General features: G+C 46.5%; 1 protein-coding gene across 1 annotated transcript; it reads right to left on the reverse strand.

Annotated features, from left to right (window-relative positions):
- Positions 1-3,472: 3,472 nt before the first annotated feature.
- On the reverse strand, positions 3,473-3,607 carry LOC127686714 (thymosin beta-10-like). The gene has a single exon (XM_052184756.1). The coding sequence runs from the start codon at positions 3,605-3,607 to the stop codon at positions 3,473-3,475; it is 135 nt and encodes a 44-aa protein (XP_052040716.1).
- Between the last annotated feature and the right edge of the window lie 22,396 nt (positions 3,608-26,003).

Below are 26,003 nucleotides of genomic sequence, written 5' to 3' on the forward strand. Positions count from 1 at the left end.
GCCTGGGAAATTCCAGAAGATTCCCGTTATCTGCATTCCCACCCCATGCAGGGCTCATGGGGGGCCCCAGCCCAGGGAGGAGGGTACATCTGGCTTCAAAGGAGAGCTCTCTTCCTCAGAGGGAAGAGACTGATGTCCAGAAAACGGTGAGTGATGAGTTAACGCCTCCGGTGCTTCTGATTTGCAACAATATATCCTCTTCTGTGCAAGAGTTTAAATAATTAAAATGTTTTCCAGTGCAAGCACCTTTAAATTGCATTCTCCAAAACAGTAAAACAATTGATCAAAACACACCAAAACTAAAACCAGGAAACCCTGAGACACAAACCTAGTCTCATTTGCAGTTTTCAGGCCCCAGCTGAGGAGCCTGTCACTTCGGGCCACCCTGCTGTGACCTCATTCCAAGTTTAGCTAACCAGCAAAAAGAGCCCCTTCCAAGGCAGCCCGCCTGCCAGCCCACCCCAAGTTCTTCCCCAAGATTCCCCAAGACAGCTCATAGGCTGGATCTTAGCGAGGTCATTGCCTACCTCCCAGGCTGAACCACTTCCTGTCACCACTCCCCTTCAGTCTGTGGTGGTCCAGGAGAGCAGTTTGTGATCCTGAATGAGCCATTGTGCTTTTGGAAAGGAGCATCATAAAAGAGATGCCTATGGGAAGCAGAGGAGGAGGGTTGTGGGTTCAAGGCCAGCCTGGGTACATAGAGCGGCCCTGTCTTGGAAAAATCGAGGAGTGAGGATCTAGTTCAGTGGTGTAGCACTTACTTAGTACGTGCAAGGACCTGGATTCTGTTTCTACTTGAGGGAGGGCGAGAGGGAAAAAGGGGGGGGAAGGGAGGAAAGAAGGGACAGAGTGGAAAAAATGTAAAAGCATGTTCTTTACTTTGTATTGGAATTTACATTAGATGTCTCTGAACCAATAATATGAGCACACACACACACATTCACATACACACATTACCACATACACACTTTCACACATACACATATCCATACACACACCATCACACACATACACATTTACACTTTCACAATATACACACATACTTTTACACACACCCCCCCCCACACACACACACACATACACACAGACTCCTCTGGGGACAATATGCCTGAGCTATGGCCACATGAATATCTCTGTCCTGATTGACAATCCGTATTAATTACCCCAATAAGTTCTGTAAGTAGGAACCTGCTTAACCCAGACTTCTATAAACTTAATTAACCATGCAGGTCTTTAAATGTGTCTGTCATGTTGGCTTCTCTTCAGTCTTCTGTGAGGTTCCTCCCCTCATAGACTCCTAATGTCTTTGGGAAATAATTACCCACATAGAAAGACCTCCTGCCTCTTGGGCACAATGAGGGCACCTTTCCACATGGACTCTACTGTTGTTTGACTGCATTGTGCTCAGAGCCCCATGGGGTGCAAACTTGTTCTCCAGTGTGTAACTGTGAGGTGGCAGACCCTATAGCTTACTAGGTGACAATGGCCTTGAAGAGGATCTCAGCCTCTTTTGCCTCCTCAAAACTCAATAGCCTGGCTTTGAAGTGGATGGTTTTTTTGTTTGTTTGTTTTTGTTTTTTTTCTGCCACACATTCCCACCAGGATGTGTCCCTGACCACGAGCCAAACCATCAGTACAGCTGATTTCACTGCTATACTGCCAAAACGGTGAGCCCAATCAACCTTTCTCCATGTACATAGATGGCCTCAGGTGCTTGTTAGAGTGAGGACACGGGACCCAAGCAGAAAGTATGTCCTCTTGTCTAGAGGGTTTGGAAACAGCTTTCTAGACTCCAAAGCAAGGGGGACTCAGGGAATCATTTGTGCCTTGAGATTCTGGGGTAAGCCATGGAGACCAAGGCTCTGAGTTTCCTGGGATGTGTGATAAGAGGCTAGGTGATGTAGTTAATTCCATCATCAACCAGACAGGATGTAGAATCACCTAGGAGACACAGCCCTAGACTGGCTCTCAGGCCCAGGCAGCTGGACAGTCTGCTGCCCTGGATATCTGTCTCAGTTAGGATTTTATCACTGAAAAGACAACATGGCCACAGCAACTCTTGTAAAGGAAAACATTTAATTTGCAGCTGGCTTACACCTTCAGAGGTTCAGTCCATTATCATCATGGCAGGAAGCATGGCAGCAGGCAGGCTGGCTTGGCTGGAGGAGCCAGGAGTTCTAAGTCTCAACCCCCAGGCAGCAGAAGGGGTCTGTGTGCTACACTGGGTGCAGCTTGTGCACAGGAGACCTTAAAGCCCGCCTCACAGAGCCTTCCTCCAACAAGGCCACACTGCCTAATAGTGCCACTCCCTATGAGCCAAGCATTCAAATCCATAAGTCTACAGGGGCATGCCTATTCAAACCACCATAGTCAAACTCAGAGAGCTCTGAGTCTCTTGAACATGTAAGGCTAAAGGACCTACACTCCCAACGGCCCTGTCTCCTATCCCCAAAGCCTAGGGACTCCTTGCCTACCTCCTCTGGATGCCTCTGCAGCCTGAATGGGTAACTAGGTGTCTTAGTTAGGGTTAGGGTTTCCACTCCTGGAAACAGAGACACCATGACCAAGGCAACTCCTATAAAAGACAAAACATTTCATTGGGGCTGGCTTACTGGTTCTGAGGTTCAGTCCATTATCATCAAGGCAGGAGCATGGCAGCATCCAGGCAGGCATGGTGCAGGAGGAGCTGAGAGTTCTACATCTTCATCTGAAGGCAAACAGAAGACTGGCTCCCATGTGGTTAGGAGGAGAGTCTCATCACCTACCCCTACAGTGTCACACTTTTTCTAATAGGGCCACACCCACTCCAACAAGGCCACACCTCCTAAGAGTGCCACTCCCTTGGCCAAGCATATTCAAAGCACCACACTGGGTGTCCATACCTCCAAGGATATGGAGTCAGGATGGGATGGTTTGCAGAACCCTGAAATAGAATAGCAACTTCGTTTTATATCTTAAAGCTAAGAATCATTTAACAGAAAGCGAACTGCAAAGCACAGTGCCCTTGTAATCAGAAGCCTTAACTCTTGCGAAACAAACAAGAACTTATTCTTAGCTATCTTAGCTGCAAACAGAATTTCTTTTTTTTTCTTTTTTTTTCTTTTGTCCTTTTTCCTTTCCCCTTTCTTCCTTCCTTCCTTCCTTCCTTCCTTCCTTCCTTCCTTCCTTCCTTCCTTCCTTCCTTTCTTTTCTTTCTTTCTTTCTGCCATAAGGTGTGTTTTACTTTCATCAATCATACAAATAATTTTCTATAATATAATATCCCAGGGCAAACCAGTGAAATTTGGCAGTCCGATTAGTGGAGGGGTCCCCTTCAGAGACCCGCAGGCCGTTGGCCTCAGCTGGGAGTGCCCGGGGTTCACAAAGCAACTTGTGACTCGTCCATCTTGCAGGAGGCTCTTCCTCCGCATCACGAGGGGATCTTAGAGATGACGGGATGGGGTGGGGTAAGGTGGGGGAATCTTCCTAGGTTTTAGGAGATTTCACTCCTCTTTTCCTGTTCAATGATCTCTTTGGTCGGCAGGGTGTTCCTCTCCTGCATCTCGGTTTTCTTCAGCTTGGCCTTACCGAAGCTGGCGATTTCCCCCACGTCCGGCTTATCTGCCATTTTCTTATAACTCGCGGATTCTTGTTCTGAGCTTGCGTTCCAGGTGCTCCCACTCGAGTTGCTGCAGCAAGAGACCTCTTTTTTTTTTCTTTTATCCCCCTTTTTAAAGATTTATTTATTTCATGTATGTGAGCACACTGTCGCTGTTTTCAGACACCCCAGAAGAGGGCATTGGATCCCCACTACAGATGGTTGTGAGTCACTATGTAGTTGCTGGGAATTGAACTCGGGACCTCTGGAAAAGCAGTCAGTGCTCTTAACCGCTGAGTCATCTCTCCAGCCCCAGAACAACAACAACAACTTCTTCTTCTTCTTCTTCTTCTTCTTCTTCTTCTTCTTCTTCTTCTTCTTCTTCTTCTTCTTCTGGTTTTTTGGTTTTTGTTTTTTTGGATTTGGTTTTTTCGAGATAGAGTTTCTCTGTATAGCCCTGGCTATCCTGGAACTCACTCTGTAGACCAGGCTGGCCTTGAACTCAGAAATCCACTTGCCTCTGCCTCCCAGAGTGCACCACCACCACCACCGCCTGGCTCCAGAACTTCTTCTTTACGTAAGATTTTTTATTGATTCTTTGGGAATTTCACATCAGTCCCACTCATTTCCCAGTCCTTCCATGTCTGCCCCAACCCTTGTAATCTCCGCTTAAAAGAAAATTAAAACTACAAATAAAAATTAACAGTAAAATAAACAAAACCAACCAACCACTAACAAATACCAAACCAAACAACAAAATCGAAAACAACAACAACAACCACCGTCTCATTCACCCCTCTAGGCAATGACATGCTCCTTTTTTTTCTTTCCATAATTTTTTTATTCATTTACATCTCAATCACAGCCCCCACCTCCTCCTGATCCCACCCTTACAACCCCCTCCCCCATTACCCCCTTCTCTGAGGAGAAAGGGAAGCCTCTGCTTGTCCCACCAAACCTAGGACATCCTCTTTCTTTTCTCTCTCTCTTTTTTTTTTAATTTTTATTTATTTATTTATTTGTTTATTTTTTTGCTTTTTTGGATTTGGTTTTTTTCGAGACAGTGCATGTGCCACCACCGCCCAGCTTGACATCCTCTTTCAACTGCATCTTTCTCTCACACCCACCATAGCTGACTCATATCCTGCTTTGAGTGTGTCACTCCAGTGCTCAGTGTGTCCTGCCTTTCCATCACATAGTCACTTGTGTTAGTGGCACTGAAAGTTGCAGTGTGTCTTGCAGAATACACTTTTGCTCAAACAGCTTTATTTGTGAATCTCCCTTGCGATGAGTCATTGGATTGGTGCAAGGCCTCTGGCTCCCCTGCCATACCATCGGTACTGGACTCCTGCCAAGACTCTTCTCAAATATCTTGCTGTTGTCCACAGACATGGAGATCCTGTGGCTACGGTTCTGCAGGACTGAGTGCTGTCTTCATACACTACAGAAGCTCATAGATGGGGTAGACGTTGGGGTGGGGCAACTCAAAGCCCTTCATCTGGGCCTGGGTAGTACCTGAGTTGGTCAGCCCTGGGCCTCTGCAGAGCCATAATGCTGCCACATCTGGAAGGGATTGAGCCATTTTGGCAAGGCTCTTGGATATCAGCACAGCAGCAGCCCAGATAACAGACACCTGCATGTCCTTTGGTAGTAAAACCACAGGCAACCGACATCAACACAGCCTCTGGCTGTATCTGGACCACCTATCCGCTCACGGCCCACAGCAGCTGCCCAGACCTCAGGCCTCATCATGGCCTCAAGTGGTTACACTTGCCACTCATATTAACATGTCCCCCTAAGCTTGAGGACATCACCAAGCCATCCTCAGTCAGTGACACCAACTGCCCCCATCTGTGTAGATCTCAGTATGGCCCCAGGGCCTCAGCATGTACCACAACCAACAACATGGCCTCTGGTGGCATCACAGACCACAATGGAGGTCCAATCCAGAAAGTGAACCTCTCCTCATCTCATTGCCCAGAGCCAGGGTGTGGCCAGGTAGCACATTGGGAGGCAGAATCTGTGTGTGCAGAAGCCCTAGAATGCTGCACACTGCCTCTGGACCCTCCTGGGCAGTGACAGCATGTTGGCCTCAGCTGTCTCACTGTCACGTCTCCCTCCATGTGGCATGCACCACCCTGGATTAACACGTCTCCATCTCATATTTGATCATTGTAGCGTCCATGTCCAGGGCTGGCAGGTAGTTCTTTGTCCACTCCACCCCCAGCCAGCCATGTGATGGGGGAGGGGGAACAGTCTGCAAACAGAACTCTTTCTGTTTTGTCTCCTGTTGGGAGCTTTTGGTGCTGCTTCTAGGAATTTGGCATTTGGCACTAGGCTCAAACAAGGAAGTAGGTTCAGATAAGGATATTAGACACAGGGACCATGGGGCCCTGTTTACTACTTTACTTAATTATTACCTTGTGTGATCAGCTTTGCTTGATTACTATCTTGTGTGATCTCCTTGTTTACTACTTTGCTTGATTACTTTGTCTTTAAGAACTGACCATGCTTTTTGGATATACCTAGACTGATATAAAAGCAGGCTGAAGAGAAATAAAGTTGCTTCAGCCTCAGCACTGGAGTCATGTTGTAATTTTGTCTAATTGTCTTCTTTTTCAATCCTCACTTTCTCCTCCCTTGAGACCCTGTTGACTGACTGAGCTGGCTTGGTCAGTCTCCCATTAGCTTGTGAGGTATTTGCAAGGTGATTGGTGTCCTTATGAGAACAGAACAGAGGGTGAAAACGCTTGCTGTGCAACCCAAACAATTGAGATTCAGATTCCTAGAACTCATGTAGAAACCTGGATGAGGTATTTGCTCCTATTTCAGTCTCACACCATCAAAGCTAATATGCTGAAGGTGTGGCAGACCCCGGTGAATGGTACCTGGGATTACTCTTGATGCCTCATTGGGGGAAACTCACACTTGGCTAACGATGCCCTGATGGAGACTACAGCCCACACAATGTGGATATTCTATGCCCTTCTTGAGACTTATCCCTGTGGTCACTTTTTCTTTTGTGTGCGTGTTGGTATCTCACTATATATATATATATATATATATATATATATATATATATATATATATATATATATATATATATGGCTTCAAGTTCTTTTCTCTGCTTTTTCTTTTTCTTTTCTTTTTTTTTATTCTCTTATTTTCTGAAACAAGTCTGTCTATATAGCCCAGACTGGCCTTGAGCGCACATACACACTCTGCCCCACCTCCACCAGGGTCTCACTATGTAGCTCTGACTGTCCTGAACCTAACTATATAGACTAGGCTGGCCTTGAACTCTACAGATCTACCCTCGTACTTCTGCCTCTCCCCATGCCTAGCTTGGCCTTGAGCCTACCTCAGCCCCTGGTCCTGGGTTTGGGATTATGAATGGGCAGTATCTTGCCTAGCTTTGGTGGTTCTGGGATTGAGTCAGGGGCTCACATACAAACACTGAGCTATACATATGTCCAGGTCTTTTTCCCCATGCTTTGAGGCAGGGTCTCACTAAGTTACCCAGTCGGAACTTGAATTCATTCTATAGCCCAGACTGATTTTGAACTTAAGATTCTTCTGCTCCTGTACACTGAGCATCTGTGATGACAGGCTTGCACCAGGAGGCCCCACTGTGGCTCAAAGGCCTCCTCTCAAGTGACTGACTGATACAAATGTTCACGTTTCTATTTGAATGTCCTCTTTTGGGAAGGCACTCTTCGAGCCCGGCTGCCCTCTCCCTGTTCCCTCACCTGCTGTCCCTTTTCTCTTCCTGTTACTGGCTTGAAGGCATTCTTCCCGAAATCTGATTTTGAGTCTGCAGTCTAATGTGCTCATGGCCAATTCCTCTATCCCCCTGCTGTTTGCCTCTTGACTTTCAGTGTTGGTTTTGGTTGAACAAACATTATTAATTTTAATGTAGGCCAACTTACCACTCTTCCTTTCAAGACTTATGCTTTTTGTGTCCTAAGAGATATTTGCCTACCCAAAGGTCATGAAGATATTTTTCTGTTTCTGTCTGAAATTTTATTGTTTTGCTCTGAAAATTTATATCTAGGGTCCATGTGGAATTGGCTCTTATGTACAATATGAAGTGAGGAGCAAAATTCACATTTATATGTGGACATCTGTCTTAGGCAGCCCAAGCGATTAGAACAGAATCCTGGGCAGCCTAAATAACAGAAATTTGCTCCTCTGAGTTTTGAGACAGGAAAAGCCAAATCATGAAAGCATCAGACTTGGTTTCTAGGAACCTGGGGAGGCTTATTCTGGGTTACACACAGCCCTGTCCCACTACATGCTTACATCTTGAAAGCAACCAGAGTCTCTCCCCATTCTTGGTAGAACATCAGTGCTGTTACGGGTCTCTACTGCCAAGACATCCTCACCTCCTGGAGATCTTTCCCTGTGTTTTCACCTGTGTGACTGCCTGACAGGTCACAGGCAGTACTTAAGCTCTGAAAATAGCGGGTCCCACATGCTTGGTAGGGTGATGTTGGTATGAGTGAAAGAAGTTATTGCAGATTAGAGACAAAAACTGGCCCCTCACACATTTGTGTGGAGAGTTCTCTCATACAAATCCATCCTGTATGAACAGTAGTCTCTAGGACATCCCATGAACCTCTGCTCAGAAGGGACCTGGGGTTCCTTACTGTGACATCTCTGCCGCTAACCTTGACAAGTGTCCTTTCACACTGACTTCTGTGTCTTTCAAATCACCACAGTTCTGAGTTGATTGAAACCTTTGAAACCTTATGGGAGAAAAATATAAAGATTTAAGGGATTAAAACAAAAGCCATCCAACCCCAAATCTACCAAATGCGTGCTAGACAACAAAGCGTGACAAAGACCTGCTCCTGCCAGCAGGAGCAGAGAGGCTGATGAAGGAGAAGGAAAGGATGCCGGGGGAGAGTCCCTGTGTGGTGAGAGAATTCTGGGCTCTGTGTGACACCAAGAGGGTTCCCCTTTCCTGGTAGGGGAATGGTGTTCTTTGTAGGGGTGAGTTAGATGAAGGAAGATCTGCTACAGATTCCCAAATGGCAGGACCAGGATGCTGTGTAGGCCGAGCTCCTATGTTTGACCCCCACAGCTCCCTTGTGAGTGGGATGATGCCAGCTGTATCTCCACCTGCAGAGATGTTATGCCTCCCTTCTCCCTTGCTCTGAGAAGAAGCTCTCAGCAGATCTACTCATACCACTGAGCCCCGGTGATTGTCAGCCCCTGGCTGGCTATGCAGGAAGTTGTGGGTAGAGGGTTATGGTAGCCAACTGGGTCTCTGGAGGAAGGGGGTTAACACACACACACACACACACACACACACACACACACACACGTCAAAATTACCAATACAAGCAAGATAGCTGCCTAAAGGAGAATACTTCCCAGAAGAATAGTCCAGAAATACATTCTCATAAGGAGAGAAGCTGGGCAGATAAAACAGTGTCTGCCTGTTAGAGGGAAAGCAATAGGGTTATATTGAAGTATGTCAAAAGGGAATCACATCATGAATTTTAGAAATGTATTCTCTGTTGTCTGTGGGGAAGGGTGGAGGTCTGGAGCAAACTTGACTAGATTTATGAGCATTTAGGCAACTGGACCAAAGAAGACAGAGAGATCTGACCTGACTGAACACAGTAGGTGGGAGGGGGCCTCTAATAAAGAGTTAAAAGACCGACCCAGTGTTCACCTGTTGGTGAGGGCAGTAGATGCCACCAAGGGGGTGGGATGGTGCTAAGTGTTGAGCTGGCACATGGTGGGGGAGGGGAGATGGGGGAGGGGAGGCTGGTTCAGGGAGGGGGGGTTCTCCAGTAGGAAGTTGCAGGAGTAACTCTGCAGCCTGGGAGGTAGAAGTTGCCAGTGAGTTCATGCAAATCCTTATAAAAATATTTTTGTTCAACAAGGTTAAATAGAGAAACAGCTCATGAGACAGACATGGGTCAATAGCTCTTTGCCCATATATTAAGCCTGGTAAGTACTGCAGAGCAGTGCTGTAAGCAGGGTCCCAGCCCAGTCAGTCCCTTGTCCTGGGGTCAGGCCTTCTGCATGTGAGCATACAGAAAGCCTATGTTGTGTGTCTCTCCTGATGCTTGGTGCCTTAACACTTGTTGAGACTCAGACTTGGACCAGTGAGAAGGTGCAGGGATCTATCTCCAAGCTTGGTGGCCTGAGTTTGACCCCCAGGGCCTACACAATGGAGAGTGAGAGATAACAGACTCCCAAAAGCTCTCCACTAACGTCTACATATGTGCTTGAGCGCACACACATGTGCACGCTCTACCCCCTACACACACACACACACACACACACACACACACTCACCTCTGGTCTGGTAAATGCTGTAGCCTAGTTCTGATGGAAGTGCAACGTTTCCTCACTGTGCTTTGGATCCCACTGGAGCGTCGGTCCAGAGTTGGGGTGTCTGGAATCGGTGGGCTGGGTGGCCTGGCTCCGGGAATGAGTCAGTCTCAACACAAGGAGTCTCAGTTGGAGCTCTGGGGAATGAGCCCCGAACCTTAGCTGTCGGACCAGGGTTTTTAAGTCTCAGCTCAGGCCTGCAACCCCACCTTATCTAACACTAGGTGTATCAATCTCCACACACACACTCTCTAGACTTGGTCTTCATAGTATCTTTTTAGTCAATTAAAATGGAGGCGTTCACTGAGTCAGAGCATTTACCTTTATCACATTTCACACTCACACACTCTGGGCTGGGTTACATTTGTAATTTCTTTTATATTGTTTACATTTATTCCTTACGCTGCCCTTCCCTCAAAAGTCATCATGGAAGCCAGTCCTCTTGCTCTCTGCCAGGTCCCCTTTCTTTTCCTTTCCCAACCCCCAATTCCTTTCAGCCACTTTTGTCCCATCACAGAGACTATGGTACAATCACACAGGAGTCAAAATTTGCTGTGGTTCAAAAGGAAACAAATCTGCATATTCTAGAACTTTGTATTGTGGGAGTGACAGGTTCTCAGGCATGGCAAGCCTTCCTTCCCTATGCAACGTGCTTGTCCCAGAGACACATTGTCAGGCTGTTCCCTGTAGGAACTTAAAGTCCAGCAGCAGAACCAGACCGTAGATAGTGAAATACGGCTTCACTCCTGGGATAACTTTCCCTGGGAAGGAGTCGTGATACCATGGGGCATTCAGTGGGAGAGAGCTGACAGGGAAGTCAAAGCAGACTTCCTGGAGGAAGTGTCAAATGAACCAAAAGAGGAGCGACCTGTGTGACCGAAACTGCACGGACAAGAGTCTAGGTGACCCTAACTGGGGCCCCACGTGTGGAACTGAGAGAATCTGCTGAGAGTGGAAGACCGAAGAGAGCAGAGGGCTGAGCTGGAGAAGTGAAGAGATTTTTAGCTATAGATTTTTAGTTTCCTTCTCCCATCCCCCTACCCCCTGCCGTCTCCCCAAAACAACCAGGGTGCCATTTCCTAGAGTCAGATTTACACTTTGAAGAAAGCAGGCGAGCTACATGCAGGGAACAGCTCTTGGGTTGTGTGGATGCAGGGAGATCAGCTGCAGCAGGTTCTCATATTCCAGCAAGAGCTCCACAGATGTGAGATTTGGGCTGGACAGGTTTGATGGAGATTCAGAAGGCAGAACGGCAGGGAAAAATGGGCACAGGCGGTGAGGGAGGCACTGTGGAGATGTGTTCCTTCATTTTGGCTGTATCTTCATCATCACCACACACAGGGGGGTGCTGCTCCAGGCCAGGTGACCATGAGGGCAAGGGTAGGTAAGGGTAGACACTGAGTGTGGTGGCTGCTGGGAAGCCCTTTCCCTTGCCTCAGTAGGACCTTCCTTCTCCTGTATGTTTCTCATTGCTGTTGTTGTTACCTTTTGGAGCAAGAGTCTCTTCTAAGATCTGAGCTTGTGGTGTTCTGAAAGTGTGTTTCTTTTATACGTTTGTCCAGACCAGGCTGACCTTCATTCCCTCCCACCACCCCCAGGTCTCTCATTGCGGCTGTGGAAATGTCTGCCAATTGGCTTACACCTCATTGCTTAAGCACTGGGATTACAAACGCAGCCCTGACAGGCGCTAGGGACCAAACCCAGGTCCTCATGCCTGAAGGGCAGGCACTTTACCCATGGAGCCGTCTCTGCAATCATTTGCCTGAGTCTTTTTATGTGGAGACACATTTCATTTTACGAGTCACATCTGGGAGTACAATTTCTGGGACACAGGTCAGACACATATTGAACCTCATAAAATCCTCCTTGACCATGACCTGCAATGGCGTCCAGCAGTCCTGGCTGAAGTCTTCCAGACAGTCAAAATGTGAATGTATTACTGCAACAAGAGGTCAGAGAGTTGACAGGTGAGGCTGGAGAGATGGCTCAGAGGTAGAGCACTGGCAGCTCTTCCAGAGGTCCTGTGTTCAATTCCCAGCAACCACATGATGCCTCATAACCATCTATAATGAGATCTGGAGCCCTCTTCTGGCCTGCAGGCATATGTGCAGGCAGAACATTGTATACAATAAATAAATCTTTAAAAAAAAAAAAAAAAAGGTTTGTCTTGGTCCCTTTCCTTGCTTTCTTCCCTCTTTACTCCCTGAGAACTTAGAGCTAGAGGAGCAAAACCACAGAATTTCTCCAACACACACACCTTCAGATCAAAGTCCATTGTTGAGACAAAGAGACAGAGAGAGGGAGGAGGGGCTGGGAAGAGGGCTCAGTGTGTAAAAGAGCTTGCCCTGGTAAAGCCTGATCAGCAGAGTTCAGTCAACAGTGTGATGGTGCACATCATCAGAGTCCACACGATGTGCATGTGGTGGCATGCTTCTGCAGTTCTGATGCTCCTGGAGTGGGATGGGGCATAGCTGTCTTTAGCTACTCACTGGGTTCTTCTTTCTTCCATCCTTCTCAACCCATTTCCTACCCTTTCAACCCCTAACACTAGATAGGAGAGAGAAAAGGAAAAGGATCCCTGAATAAAGTCAGGGGTTGGAAAGGAGGCGACACTATTCTTAGACTACTTCCAGCTGGTTAGGAATGTGGAGTTCCTTGGGACAAGTTTGATCTTCACTGTAAGGACATCTAATATCTTCTTGTTCTTTTTTCTTCTTTGAATACTACTACTTATCTAAGTGTGACCAACACCAACCAACAAACAACCCCACCCTGCCTCTGTGGCCCTAGCATTTATATACTCTCTATAAAGTTCCCAGAATTCCAATCATTACACATTTGCAGAAACTATCTACAGCTGGCAAAATTACAACCCTGCTAGAGCACTAGGCAAATCATAGTCAGCTGCCATGGGCAATCTGAAGGAGCCCCATATCTCACACCTGGGATTAAAACAAAAACATATTCTTATATTATTTCTGTGGGTTTTTTTTAAAGAAACCAAAACTCTAAAATTGTCACTACACTTCTCCACTTCTGTTTTGTGACATTAATTGTGCTGTGTGTAGTGTTATAAGTTATATAAAGTGTTAGAAGTTATATAAACAGAGACATTTTCAATGAAATAAGTACTTTTCGGATCGGTGGCCAGGGTTTTCAGGAGAACTCTCCTACTCAGTTCTAATCTTTATCAGTTTTGATGGATACCATCATTTGGATACAGCTTTTCATTTCCTGTGGAAATATAAACAATTCTATGTCCTTAATGCAAAACTTTCTTGGGCCTCTCTTCTGATGTTAACATATCATTCTAGTACATAGACTGATTTAATTCCACATTTTCCTATGACCTAGAGACTCTCTTGCTGAGTGTTGAGGTTTATCTGTCTGAATGTTACTCCTTGGTTGAGACAGCTCATATTTTTTGCTGTCAGACTTCAGGCTAGACCTCCAAAGCCATTTCCTGATGGTAAGAGATCACCTTGAATATCTCTCTTGTATCTATACCCCTTGGTCCAATTGCAACCCTTACCACATTGCCTGCACATCCCTGGAAACATAGACCTTCTTTCTGGTTTATATTTAGAAAAACCATTGTGCCCTTATAGAGATGCCTTTTTCACAATTTTGTTGCGAATGTCCAAATTTCCCACAATTGAAACACCAGGCATGTTGATATTGGAGACCTCTAGCTATAGTATGACATGATATTAGCATGGTATACATTAGAACCAATATCAATAGGCACTGCTTGAGCCTTTAATGGTTTAATGACTTTTTTACATTTGATATTCAAATTTTTATATGCCAATATCTCTATCAACACCTGCCTTGTGCCAGGGTCTGATATGGCTTTGTTCACAGCTGGGACTAATCTTTGTAAAAAAAAAATCAGTGAAGACTTCTCCAGAGCTGGGTTTAATCTTTGTAAACAAGGTGGACCTTTTCCCAAGCTCCTCAACTTTGTCTCTAGCTCTTAAATCTGCTAGGAGACATTGCTCTATAGTAGTGTCATCAAATTGAATCTTTTCTTATATATCAGAGTACCATCCTTCACCCAGTGTGGTAGTTTCAAAATGCTTGGCCCAAGGAGTGGCACTATTAGGAGGTGTGGCCTTGTTGAAGGAAGTGTGTCACTGTGGGGTGGGCTTTGAGAGAGCTTCCTCCTAGCTACCCAAGGATGCCAGGCTTCTCCTATTTGCCTTCCAAACAAGATGTAGAACTCTCAGCTCCTCCAGCACCACGTCTGTCTGGATATTGTCATGCATCCTGCCATGATGACAATGGACTGAACCCCTGAACGTGTAAGCCAGTCCAGTTAAATGTTGCTCCTTATGAGAATTGCTTTGGTCATGGTGTCTCTTCTCAGCAATGGAAACCCTAAGATACCCAGCAACTGATCTTTTACCATATTTATTCCCCTTGCTCTATTTTACTGTTCAATATTCACAGCTTCTTCCCTCTACCATGTTAGTCATTGCAAGTATGAACCAGGTAATAGTACAACTGTTACCATTCTCTTTCCAGTCTGGGGGGGTGGAGAATAATGATATTTTCAGTAGCCCAGTTATTTAGAATTTGTTTCACATAGTGTGAGGAGTGGGAGTGGGTCCTATATGAAATCATGGCCTCTTTTTTTTCGTTTGTTTCCTACACAGGGTTTCACTGTGTAGTCCTGGAACTCACTCTGTACACCAGGCTGGCCTTGAACTCAGAAATCCACCTGCCTCTGCCTCCCAAGTGCTGGGATTAAAGGCGTGCACCACCACCCAGCCAAAATCATGGCCTCTTTAAACCACCTTAGATTTATCATTTCTGTAGGACACCAGTCTATCTTTTCATAACTCTGTTCCACACCATTAACAGACATATGCTGTATGACTACTGGGAAAGCTGATGATAATCTTGTAACCCCAGGCCATCTCTCCTACCACTCTTGTGCAACTGGTTCAAGATTAACCCTTTCTTTTGAAACAAGCTATTTCATCAGATTAACCTCCCACTGCCTCAGCTTTTCTCTGACCCAACTGCCCTCCAGCATAGTTCTCTTCCTTTCCTCCTGAGAAACTCCTGCTCACCAGGACTGAGCCATTTTGTTCTCTCTTTTCCCAGGCTCCTCCCCTCTCTGGCTTTTCCACTTCCACCTGTAATTTTTCCAGTTGCACAGCCAACTCTGCAACCCTTTCAGAAACGAGAGGGCAGAGTAACCCTTTTGTTTTCCCACTTCATCCATTTTTTTTGTTTGTTTTGTTTCTCAGGCCCTTCCATTTTCACCTGAAAATTTCACAACTTCTCAGCCATTCTCCTAACGTTTTTAAAACAGAATATCCCCTCTGGGAGCATAGCAGGGGATATCCCAGTGGTAGCAGCCACAATAAAATTTTGCTCTTCTTTTGAAAAGAAATATCCATTCCTTCATTCCCTGCTGTTTCTTCTATGGCATTTGAAATCAATTTCCCTAGTCTACCTCGCCCCACATTGGGTGCTGTTTATAGCTATCTTTGGCTACTTTGTGGGTAATTCTTTCTTTCACACCTCTCCACCCTATTTCCATGCTTTCAATAACCTAGCACTAGATAACACAGTGGGGGAGATAGAGAGGAAAGGAAAGAATTCTCTGAATAAAGTCAGGGGTTGGAAGGGGATCCATGTTATTGTTAGACTACTTCCTGCTGTAATCAGGGCATAGAGTTCCTTGGGACAAGTTTTGATTTTTACCATCAGAATATCTAATATAATTTTGTTGTTGCTTCTTCTTTGCATATAACTACTTAAACTGTAACCAACAACAAAGAACAACAAACCAATAACCATACCCCACTTCTTGGGGCCCTAGCATTTATATCCCCTCTGAAAAGTCCCCAGAATTCCAAACATCACACCATTGCAGAAACCATCTGCAGCTGGCAAAGTCACACCCTGGCTAGAGCGCGAGGCAAATCACAGTCAGCTGCTGTGGACAGTCTGAAGCAGCCTCATATCTCACGCCTGGGATTAAAATGAACACATATTCTTATGACTCTCTCTGTCTCTCTTTCTGTGTGTGTGTGTCTGTGTGTGTGTGTGTGTTTTAAAGAAACCAAAACTCCAAAATCATCAGACAAATCAACTGGAAGCTCTCAGGCCAGCTAGTCTGGAGATGGTGGTCCAACCATGTGGAAAGCAGGAATGGATTTTCAAAAGTTATCCTCTGATCTCACCCATGTCCTATGGCATAGAGTATGACCCCACTTCTCTCTCTCTCTCTCTCTCTCTCTCTCTCTCACTCACACACTTTTTTAAAAACTCTTTTAAACTCTGAACTAGAGCAGACGGTAGGGGAAGTGTTGCCTTGGCTAGGAGAAGTTTTCAAGTGTGTGAGTGAGCTGGTGTCTGGTGGGGGCAGTTCAAGGTTCTGCTTTAACTGCTGCTCAGAGCTGAGAAAGGAAGACAGGCAGGCCACATTGAGAACCATGACTGGCAACAACATAAACCCATTTCACATTTACACACTAGTTACCTTTGCCTGACTCACCTCAGGCACACCGAGCCTGTCCCTGGTTGCTCAGCCCTCACACCTTGCTCCATGCATCCTCTTGCTCATTCTTCTCCTGACTTCTGACCTCTGATCCCAGACTGAATTTAGGACAACAGCCAAGATTCATAAATCAGACAGATTGAGAAGAGGGGAATGGACGATAAAGCCCTAGGGAAGGTTTTAGTAGGAGGTCAGTGGTCTCTGCTGTTTCTGAACACTGGGCCTGGCTTGTTCATGTTCTGCCTTGCGTGGGATCCTGCTCGCTAAGATCTGTGCTTCTGGTTCCTCTTGGAGCCCATAGGCCCTACTCTGAGATCTGCACATTGATGTTGACTGTTATTTGCATGAGGTAACACATGTATTCTCATCAGCAATGCCACCGCCACCAGCCCTGAAGGAGGGAAGGGGACCCTGAGGGTGTAGCTTCTAGCCACAGCCTGCCTATCTGCTCAGGACAGTTGGGAAAGGTTTGTAGCAATGGGTAATTAAACACATTAGTCACTGCAAGCATGGTCACAAAAGCTGGGCAGAATCAATGGGAAGAGATCCATTAGCATCTTGTCCCTAATGGTCTTGTTTCTCGGAGAAGAAACCCTACCTCTCTACCTGAGGGGCTGGTGGGCAAACAGCCAGCAGTTGTTTGCTGAAGTGTCAATGGCTGCTTACCAGCCATCTTCCCTCAACTAAAGTACCCTAAACATTTCACCCTACAGGTGTTCCCTTTTCCAGGAAGCCACTCTGGTTTTATATAAGTCCCATCTGGGCTACATGTCCATTCCTAACCAGTCCCCACTAAAGGCTCTGTCACCAGAGGAGAAGGCCTGACCCCAGGTGAAAGGAGTCCACTTTCCAAATGGGAGACCACAGAACTTCTGGCTAGGTAGGGTTGGTGTGCAAGCAACAGAGCCCACTCTTACTGCTTCTGGGGATGCTCAGGATGAAGAAATCAGCCTCGGCTGGATCTGGGCACAGGTGCCAGGCAGCTTTGGGAACCCAGGCAGCAGAAACCAATGGTGTCCTTAGGACACAGAGGGGAGGGAAGTTCAACCACCAATGGGAGCCTTTGTATCATCAACCAAGGCCAAGACTCAGATTCCCTGGAGAAAGAGCCTGAGTGATCTGTGTAGGTACCGAGACCTGCGAGGCCTGTGACGACATACAGGCGACAATTAGGACAGTGTATAGGTCTGTTGCCAAGGCAACAGCCAGCCGCCCTATACCCAGAATTCAATGGCCCACCTTTACCTGTAATTAAGTCATCACCCATATATAACCGGGCAGCGTTTCTCCCCCCCCCACCCCCTCTCTCTTTTTCTCTCTTTCTTTCCTTCCTTCTTCCTGCCTGCTACCCCTTCCCCATCTTAAAAAAAGTCCCACGTGGGACTTAAAGTCCCACCATGTTTGGCCTGGTGTATCTCATTGCGGCCCATGTCTCCACCGCATCCCTGCGGCCTGCGCGGACCACGCATGGCGGGCAGACAGGTAACCTGTGCTGCAGGAGTAGGCAGGCGGACCTTTGCGCAGAAAAACCAACAATCTGCCATTACCCAATGCACCATTTCCTGGGTGGAACAGGACTCCATGACTGAATGGTCATCATGCCCGTTGACGCATCCATCTGTCCATCCATCCATCCATCCATCCATCAAACCTTCACCAACAAGCTAAGTGTGGATATCTTTGTTATTCTTCACTTTAAAGTTGAGGGAGCACAAATGTGAGGAGCCTGAACCCCTTTCCTGGGCCAGACTGCCCTGGAGAATCATTCATGAACACATCTGCTCTGAATGAGGGAAGAAATTATTTTAGTGAACGAGTCAGTTCAAGCGTGAGGTGGGCTTTTCCTAAGATGTCCCTGCTTCCAGAGGAAGGTGTGAGAGGCGCTCAGTCCTTCCTCCTTCCCGAAGGATGGGTGATATTTCTTGAGGTGCAGAAAGGTTGACATGTCTTTTACAGCTGAGGTAATTACTTCTTCAGCAGTGGCCTTTTGGCAAAATTGCAGGCTGAGCAGTCATCGTTTTCTTCCTTTGCCATCTGTGTCAAGAGCCAATGGGAAGAAAAGGAGCGGTGGGAAGTCTGAGTGGTTCTGGGTTGTGAGGGGATGTCTGCAGCACTGGGAAATGTGTCAGAAGAGAGAGAGCATCAATCAGCTTCATGGCAGGGGTACTCTCCTCTAGTGAGCTCCACTCCCCAGATTTCTGCCCAGTCAGAATGCAGAAGTCCCTACAAAGTGACAAGTTACAAACTTCCTGGATTTTGTAACTTGTGTGGCATGAAGGCAGGTCCACTGTGTGGGTGGGCTCCCTGAAGGTTGTGTCTATCCCTAAATGGCGTATGGGACACATGTGTGGGTAAGAAAAAGGCCCTGTAGCAGGAAATAGAGCCTGGGAGAGAGGCCGCCTGCTTCCTTGGGGCTTTGGTTGATGGAGTCCAAACCTATCCCGAAGCAGTTAGGTGTAGGAAAGAAGAGGGAATCTGGAAGCAAGTCCAAGCGGATCCGGGCTTTCCCCTTAGGAGCCCTTCCCCCAGCATCCAGGCTGATGCTCTTCATGTGCCCTAGCCTTCAGAAAGTGTGGTCTGGGGCTCAGTTGATAAAGCCATCGTCTAGACATTGTGAGAACCCGAGTTCAAGCCTGTCCTAGTCACTGTTCCATTGCTGTGAGGAGACACCCCAACCAAGGCAACTCTTATAAAAATAAAGCATTTAATTGGGGGCTTGCTCACGCTTCAGAGGGTTAGTCCGTGATCATCAGGATGGGAAGCAGACAGGCTGGAGCAGGTGCTGCAGCAGTCGCTGAAAGCATTACATCCCAGGTGCTTCTCAACCTGTGCATTGCGACCCCCAGAGGGGTGGCATATCAGATGTCCTGCATATCAGAAACTTACGTTATGATTCATAACAGCCACGAAAATACAGTTATAAAGTAGCAATGAAAATAATTTTATGGTTGGGGGTCCCCACAACTGGATTAAAGGGTTGCAGATTAGGAAGATTGAGAACCACTGGTTTACATCCTGATCCACAAAGATGACAATTGGGTGGGACATGGGTTTTTGAGACCCTCAGAGCCCATGCCCAGTGACACATCTCATCCAACAGGGCCATGGTTCCTAATCCTTCCCAGACAGTACATCAACAGGGACCAAACATCCAAATGGAGAAGACTTTCTGGGTTGTTATCATTTAAACCGTGAATCCCAAGAACCTGCACTTAAAAGGTGGGCACGGTGGCATGCACTTGTAATCCCAGTGAGCGTGTAGAGAAAGAAAGGTCTCTGGGGTTTGAGTTCCAGGCCAATAAAATATTCTGCCTCAAATAAATAAATACATTTTAAAAAGGTGAGCAGGACACGCATGGTGACACAAGCCTTTAATCCCAACACTCAGTTGGATTTCTGTGAGTTCAGGGTCAGCCTGGTCTACATGGTAAGTTCCAGGCCAGGCACCGCTACATAGAAACCCTGTCTCAAATAAAATAAAATAAAATAAAATAAAATAAAATAAAATAAAATAAAATAAAATAAAATAAAATAAACCAGGTGGTGGTGGTGCACGCCTGTAATCCCAGCACTCTGGGAGGCAGAGGCAGGCAGATTTCTGAGTTGGAGGCCAACCTTGTCTACAGAGTGAGTTCCAGGACAGCCAGAGGTATACAGAGAAACCCTGTCTCGAAAAAACCAAATCCAAAAAACCAAAAAACCAAAAAATTAAAAAACCAAAAATAAAATAAAATAAATAACAAAAATGGAAAGAAAGAAAAAGGAAGACGGGGCTGGCGAGATGGCTTGGTGGGTAAAGTGATTGCCAGGCAAGTATGACAACCTGAGTTGGATTCCATGAACTTAGAGTGGAAGAAGAGAACTGACTCCTAAAAGTTATCTTCTGGCCTTTAAGCACATACCACATCATGCACGTACCTGTGTACACACACACACACACATACACACACACACACACACACACACAGAGAGAGAGAGAGAGAGAGAGAGAGAGAGAGAGAGAGAGAGAGAGAGTGAGAGACTATGACCAAGGCTGCAGAGTCCATTGGGGCAGAACCCACCAGGAGCCCTCACTCCCTGTATGGGAACTAACACTGCAAAAGGTCTCAGATGGGAGTTCAAGAAAGACACTGAAGCAGATTTCTGGTAATTAGGAACCATGGGCAGACGGGCATATTGACAACAGCACGGTGAGGATTCTGAGAATTCACAAGATAGACAGCATGGTGGTGATGGTGGTGGTCTCTGAAGAGAGGAATCAGAGCCTACATGGCAGAAACAGGAGTCTCATACCTTTCTAATTGGAGTGTGGTTTTGCCGTCAGGCTCTCTGATTCCTAGACAGGGAGGGGGAAGGAGAAGGATGTGTGACCACTAATATTCCCGTCAATGTAAACTCAAGCAAGAGATCCTGGCACGTTCCCACGTGAATGTGTGAGCTAAGGCCTCACAGATTGTTTCTATAGGATGCCTGTGGGTGCCTGTGTGAGGGGAAGGTTGTTGAAGTACTGTCGCTGAGCAGCAGCAGGACTCTGACACTATGTTCTTCTACACTAGAATGTGTTGACATTTAGTATCACAGACAGGGCATCATCTAAAGCCCAGAGGCCTCGAGGATGCCCACTAAGGTCATTGCCACTGTCACCTAGTGTCACAATGGCCTAAGTCCTCACCACTGGGTTCCCCTGGCCTTAGCCATGTTCTCTGTGGCCTTGGTCTGATGCCACCCTTGCCTCCTCAGACTCCTTCTGCCCTTCCCCCTGCCCAGTGCTGTAGGAAGTGCTCCTCAGTGGTTGGAGCAATAATAAAGTGACCTGACACATTCAAGAATAGCAAAGTGGGCCGGAGACATGGCTCAGTGGTTAAGAGCACTGACTGCTCTTCCAGAGGTCCTGAGTTCAAATCCCAGCAACCACATGCTGGCTCACAACCATCTGTAATGGGATCGGATGCCCTCTTTTTGTGTTTCTGAAGAGAGCAATAGTGTACTCACATACACTAAATAAATAAATAAATAAATATTTTTTAAAAAGAGATAATTACAATATTTCTAAAGAAAAAGAATAAGAAAAGGAAGAAAAAGAAGAAGAAAAACAAAAAGGAAGAAAAACACAAAGAAGAGGAAGAGGAGGAGGAAGAGGAGGAGGAGGAAGAGGAGGAAGAAAGAGCAAAGTGTGGCGGAGGCAGGAGGCAGATCAGGGAGTCCTTTCCACTACAAACTTGTCCCTTCAGAGTACAGAAAGCCCAGTAGTCCTGTGTATAAACTCGTTGGTTGCACTTACAGAACATTTCCTGTGGTTTCCTTAGCAGCCCTATGAGGCAGGGACATTGTCCCTGTCATAGTTTTATTTCAGTTGATATATAATATATTGACAAAAGGAAACTTAGGAGGGAAAGATATTGATTGTCTCAGCTTGTAATTCCATCTGTCATAGATAGTTACCATCTATCATTGTGGGAAGGGCAAGGCAGGAACTTCAAACAACTAGTCACATCACATATGGTCAAGAGCAGAGAAAAATAAACATATGCATTTTATGGCTTGCTTGTTTGTGCTAGCTCAACTTCTTTATTCTTGTATAGTTCATGAATCCCCTGCCTAGGGAATGGTGCCACCCAAGGTAGGCTAGGTCTTCCCAGATCAATTAAGACAATCAGGACTAGAAACATAGCTTAGCCTTTAAAGTCTAAGGCTCACAACCAAAACTTCCAGATAATCCCCCCAGAGATCAACCCAAGCATACAATCCTTTGAGATTTTCCGGGAGATTCCAAGTGGGTCAAGTTTACAATGACAGCTCATCATTGCAGTCTGAATTAAGAAGTAAAACCCTGTTCAGAAGTTTAGTGAGCTTGCAACAGAGATTAGGTTAGGTGAAGGCTGATCTCACAGGCCTAGAGGAGAGACATTGGTCCATGTCACAGACAAAGGCTGAGCCCTACAGGTCGATGGTAAACCTGAGACCCCCACCTCCATCTGTTCTTTACTTCTTAGGTCATTTGAACTGAATCCTTAGAGCTAGAGGCTCTTTTTAGAGGCAAGAGATGTGTTAAAGGGTGTGGCCATAGAGGGGCCATGCTCTGCTGATCTTGGAGGTTAGTCTTAACTTCCATTCAGGATCCCAATCTTGGTGTTCCTCTGACATTCCTAGCATCTCTCACTTCAGCCTGGCTTCAGCTGATCATGGTCCTCTGGCCTTACCCTCAGCAGCAGAGCCTTGGCCATATCACTTTGTGTGACGTTTGTCCACTAAATGTCGGTCTATCTACCCTTAGGCTAGACCAAGGTTGTACTCTGCTCATCCTTGAAGACTCTGGTACCCACATAGTGAGTGAGGTCTTGCTGCTCCTGCATTCGTCCTGCTCCAGTGGTCAGAGGAGCAGAGCATCCGGAGCCCTTGGCCAGAGACTGAGGCCTTGGCCACTGGCCTCTTCACCTGCATTTCCAGTTGCTTCTCCCAGTCCCTCCGTCCCACCGAGCTCCTGAACTTTCTGGGTCTGTGCAGCTGCTCCCTAGTGGATAAAGAAAGTTGTTTCTAAAGAGCCAGTTGGACCATATCAGGAAGCAGGAGGCTACAGGCACCATACTCCTGCCCACACCTTGGATATGAATGTAGGAGGGGCTCTCAGCCCTCCAAAACTTCTGTCCTTTCAAACCAAGAGAGCTTCCAGTGAAGACACAGTTTCAGAGCTCTGCAGGGTCTAGCATCACATGGTATAGTGTAAGAGACCAAACTTCAAGAGATTGTCCATACCAGGAATTTTTGTTACAGAATTTGGAAGGTTAAGAATGACTTAAAATTCTAAGGAATTGTTGGTCTAGTTTTATTCTGTTGCTGAAAACAAACAAACACACTCTGAAAATAACTTAGGGAAGACAGGGTCTACTTGGCTTATACTTCCAGGTTACATTCTTCTGTTAAGTCAAGACATGAACCTGGAGGCAGGAATAGCACTGCTTGCTGGCTCGCTCTCTTGCTCACACTCTGCCTCTCTCACACAAGCTAGCGTTCTCATAGTCCAGGACCACCGTCCCAGGAAATAGTACTGCCCACAATAGGCTAGCCCCTCCTACATCAATCAAGACAATCCTGCATAGACACTTCCACAGGCCCACCTGATTCAGACAGTTACTCTGTTAGTGCTCCTTTTGCAGGTGATTCTATGTTGCCAAATCAACAGTTTGTGCTAACCTGGGGAACTGACCTCCCATGGTTACATTTCCAGCATGGGAAATGGGTAAGAGCACCAACACCTAGCTGGATATGGTGGTGCCCATCTTTAAACCTAGTACCCAGGAGGCAGAGGCAGGTGGATCTCTTTGAGTTTGAGGCCAGCCTGGTCTACATAGTGAGTTCCAAGATAGCCAGAGTAACATAGTGAGGCCTGAATGCAGACACCACCTCCTGTTGGCTCTGCAGGCAGAGCTCTTTCTGTTATCCCTTCCTATTGTGTCCCCACAGCTTCTGTCACTGAGGTCTTTACACTCACTGTAGGGTTGAGTCCAGCATCTGCTCTGCCACAGAACATGGCCACTCAGGGAGGCGGGACACTGGAGTTGACTGTGCTTACCTCACACTGTCACTGGGCAGATGTTGGGTCTTAGGAAAGCCATGGAACACCACTCTAGGGGTGGAAAAGCACAGTCTAAAGCGCTAGACAGCTGGAGCTGGTTGGGGGGTCCCCAGGCCTGCGATGAAGCCAGAGGCATCAGACTCTTGGACACCCAGGCACTGCTGGGAGCTGCGGAGGAGCTGAGAATGGAGTGGGGAAGGGGGCTCCCCTGCTGTGGATCTGGCCTGGGGCCGTGGGGAGAAGTGGGGAGCTCCTGCTGGTTCCACAGTGAGGGTCTTGGCTTGATAACATCTTGGGCTTGGTGGCTGCTGTGGTGGGGAGCGTAGAGAGGCCTTCTATGGGAGACTAGATAGCAGCTCTATTGCGAAGGCTTTCTCCATCGATCTCCACAGCGCCGATGAAAAGAGGCTGTTCATTGTCTTAAGGCATTTATTGTCATGGCGGAAAGTGAATGTGTAAAACCATACCCCACTTCTCAGGTTGGGCATGAGATTAAATACCTTTTACAGGGAGGAAAGCCTACTGGCTAACCCTCCAGGCTGTTAGGTACCTTATTAAAATGGAGATCTGTTTTGAGCCTACATGGCTGTCATGTCCTCTACATGTGGAGGGGCTTGGGGCATTGCCCTTACATGACTGATGGTCACAGATCTATAAGGAGCTGCAGCAAGGGACGGGCTGGTGCCCAGGAACAGGCAAAGCTCCCACTGTTCCTTTAGGGTCTCCAGGACTTTTAGCCTTAGCTCAACCAGGGACCATGCTACCTTTCACAGTCCCACAACTCAGGTCCTCTGACTGACCTCGCCTGGTGACCTCATCTTCTGAAAGGCACGTTAGAGGGTGTTTTGTCCTGGACACAGCCCTGTCTACTCTGCACAGTTAACCCGTGGATCTGACCTTGTCACAGGGTAGGATGGCTTCTGCTCTCCCAGCTCGAACAAAGCTATTCTGCCTTGTGCTCTCCTTGGGTTCCCCTGGATTGTTCTATCCATTTTCCCTGGCCCCTCTCATTTGTCCTGGGGCTCCAGCTGGAGCAGAATCAGAGGATTCTCTCAACTCTGCAGATCAGGGAGAACACTTTCAGAAATACTGACTCTTCCAACACAAGAGCACAACTCCATTTTTCCTTGAGCATTTTATAGTTTTCTGCTACCTAAGCATTTATACCCAAACAGTTCATGTTTGGAAAAGCTATTAGAGTTTTATTCATCTTTAATTATCTTTTATGAGTATATAAAATAGAAGGATTTTAGTTTGGTGTAGTGGTGCATGTTTTTAGTTCCAGCACTTGGAAGGTAGAGGCAGGCAGATCATTGTGTGTTTGAGGCCAGCTTGGTCCACATAGTGAGTCTCAGGACAGCCACAGCTACATAGCTACATTGTCTCTGGAAAAAAAAGAAAGGTGCTTTTGTTTTGTTTTTGAGATAGGCGCTTGTGTCAGTAGCTCAGATGCATCAAATATAGTATAAAGCAAAGGATGCCTTTAAAGTAGTCATCCTCCAGTCTCCACCTCTTAGGGATTAAAGACGTTTAATCCCGTGTCCAGAAAAAATTTTAAATTAATTACTGATTCATAAAAAAATGTCAAAGTATTACTGAATTGTACTCATCACACAATTTCTCCTAATTGTTGCATATTGTATAAATACAGAATAATACCAGAACTAGACAACTGATGTTGGTACACTCCTCCATGGCTTCTGCATCAGCTCGTGCCTCCAGGTTCCTGTCCTGCTTGAGTTCCCGCCCTCACTGATGATGAACTGCTACAAAGTGTGAGTGGGAAAAAAAAAAAACCCTTTCCTCCTCCAGGTACATTTGGTCATGGTGTTTCATCACAGCAAGATTAGCCCTGACTAAGACAGTGTTGAACAAGAGCACGGAGAGAAAACTTCCCTGCTTTGTGTTTCTCTCTCTCTCTCTCTCTCTCTCTTTCTCTCTCTCTCTCTCTCTCTCTCTGTGTGTGTGTGTGTGTGTGTGTGTGC

Source organism: Apodemus sylvaticus, chromosome 6 (genome assembly GCF_947179515.1).
Source record: "Apodemus sylvaticus chromosome 6, mApoSyl1.1, whole genome shotgun sequence".
NCBI lineage: Eukaryota > Metazoa > Chordata > Mammalia > Rodentia > Muridae > Apodemus > Apodemus sylvaticus.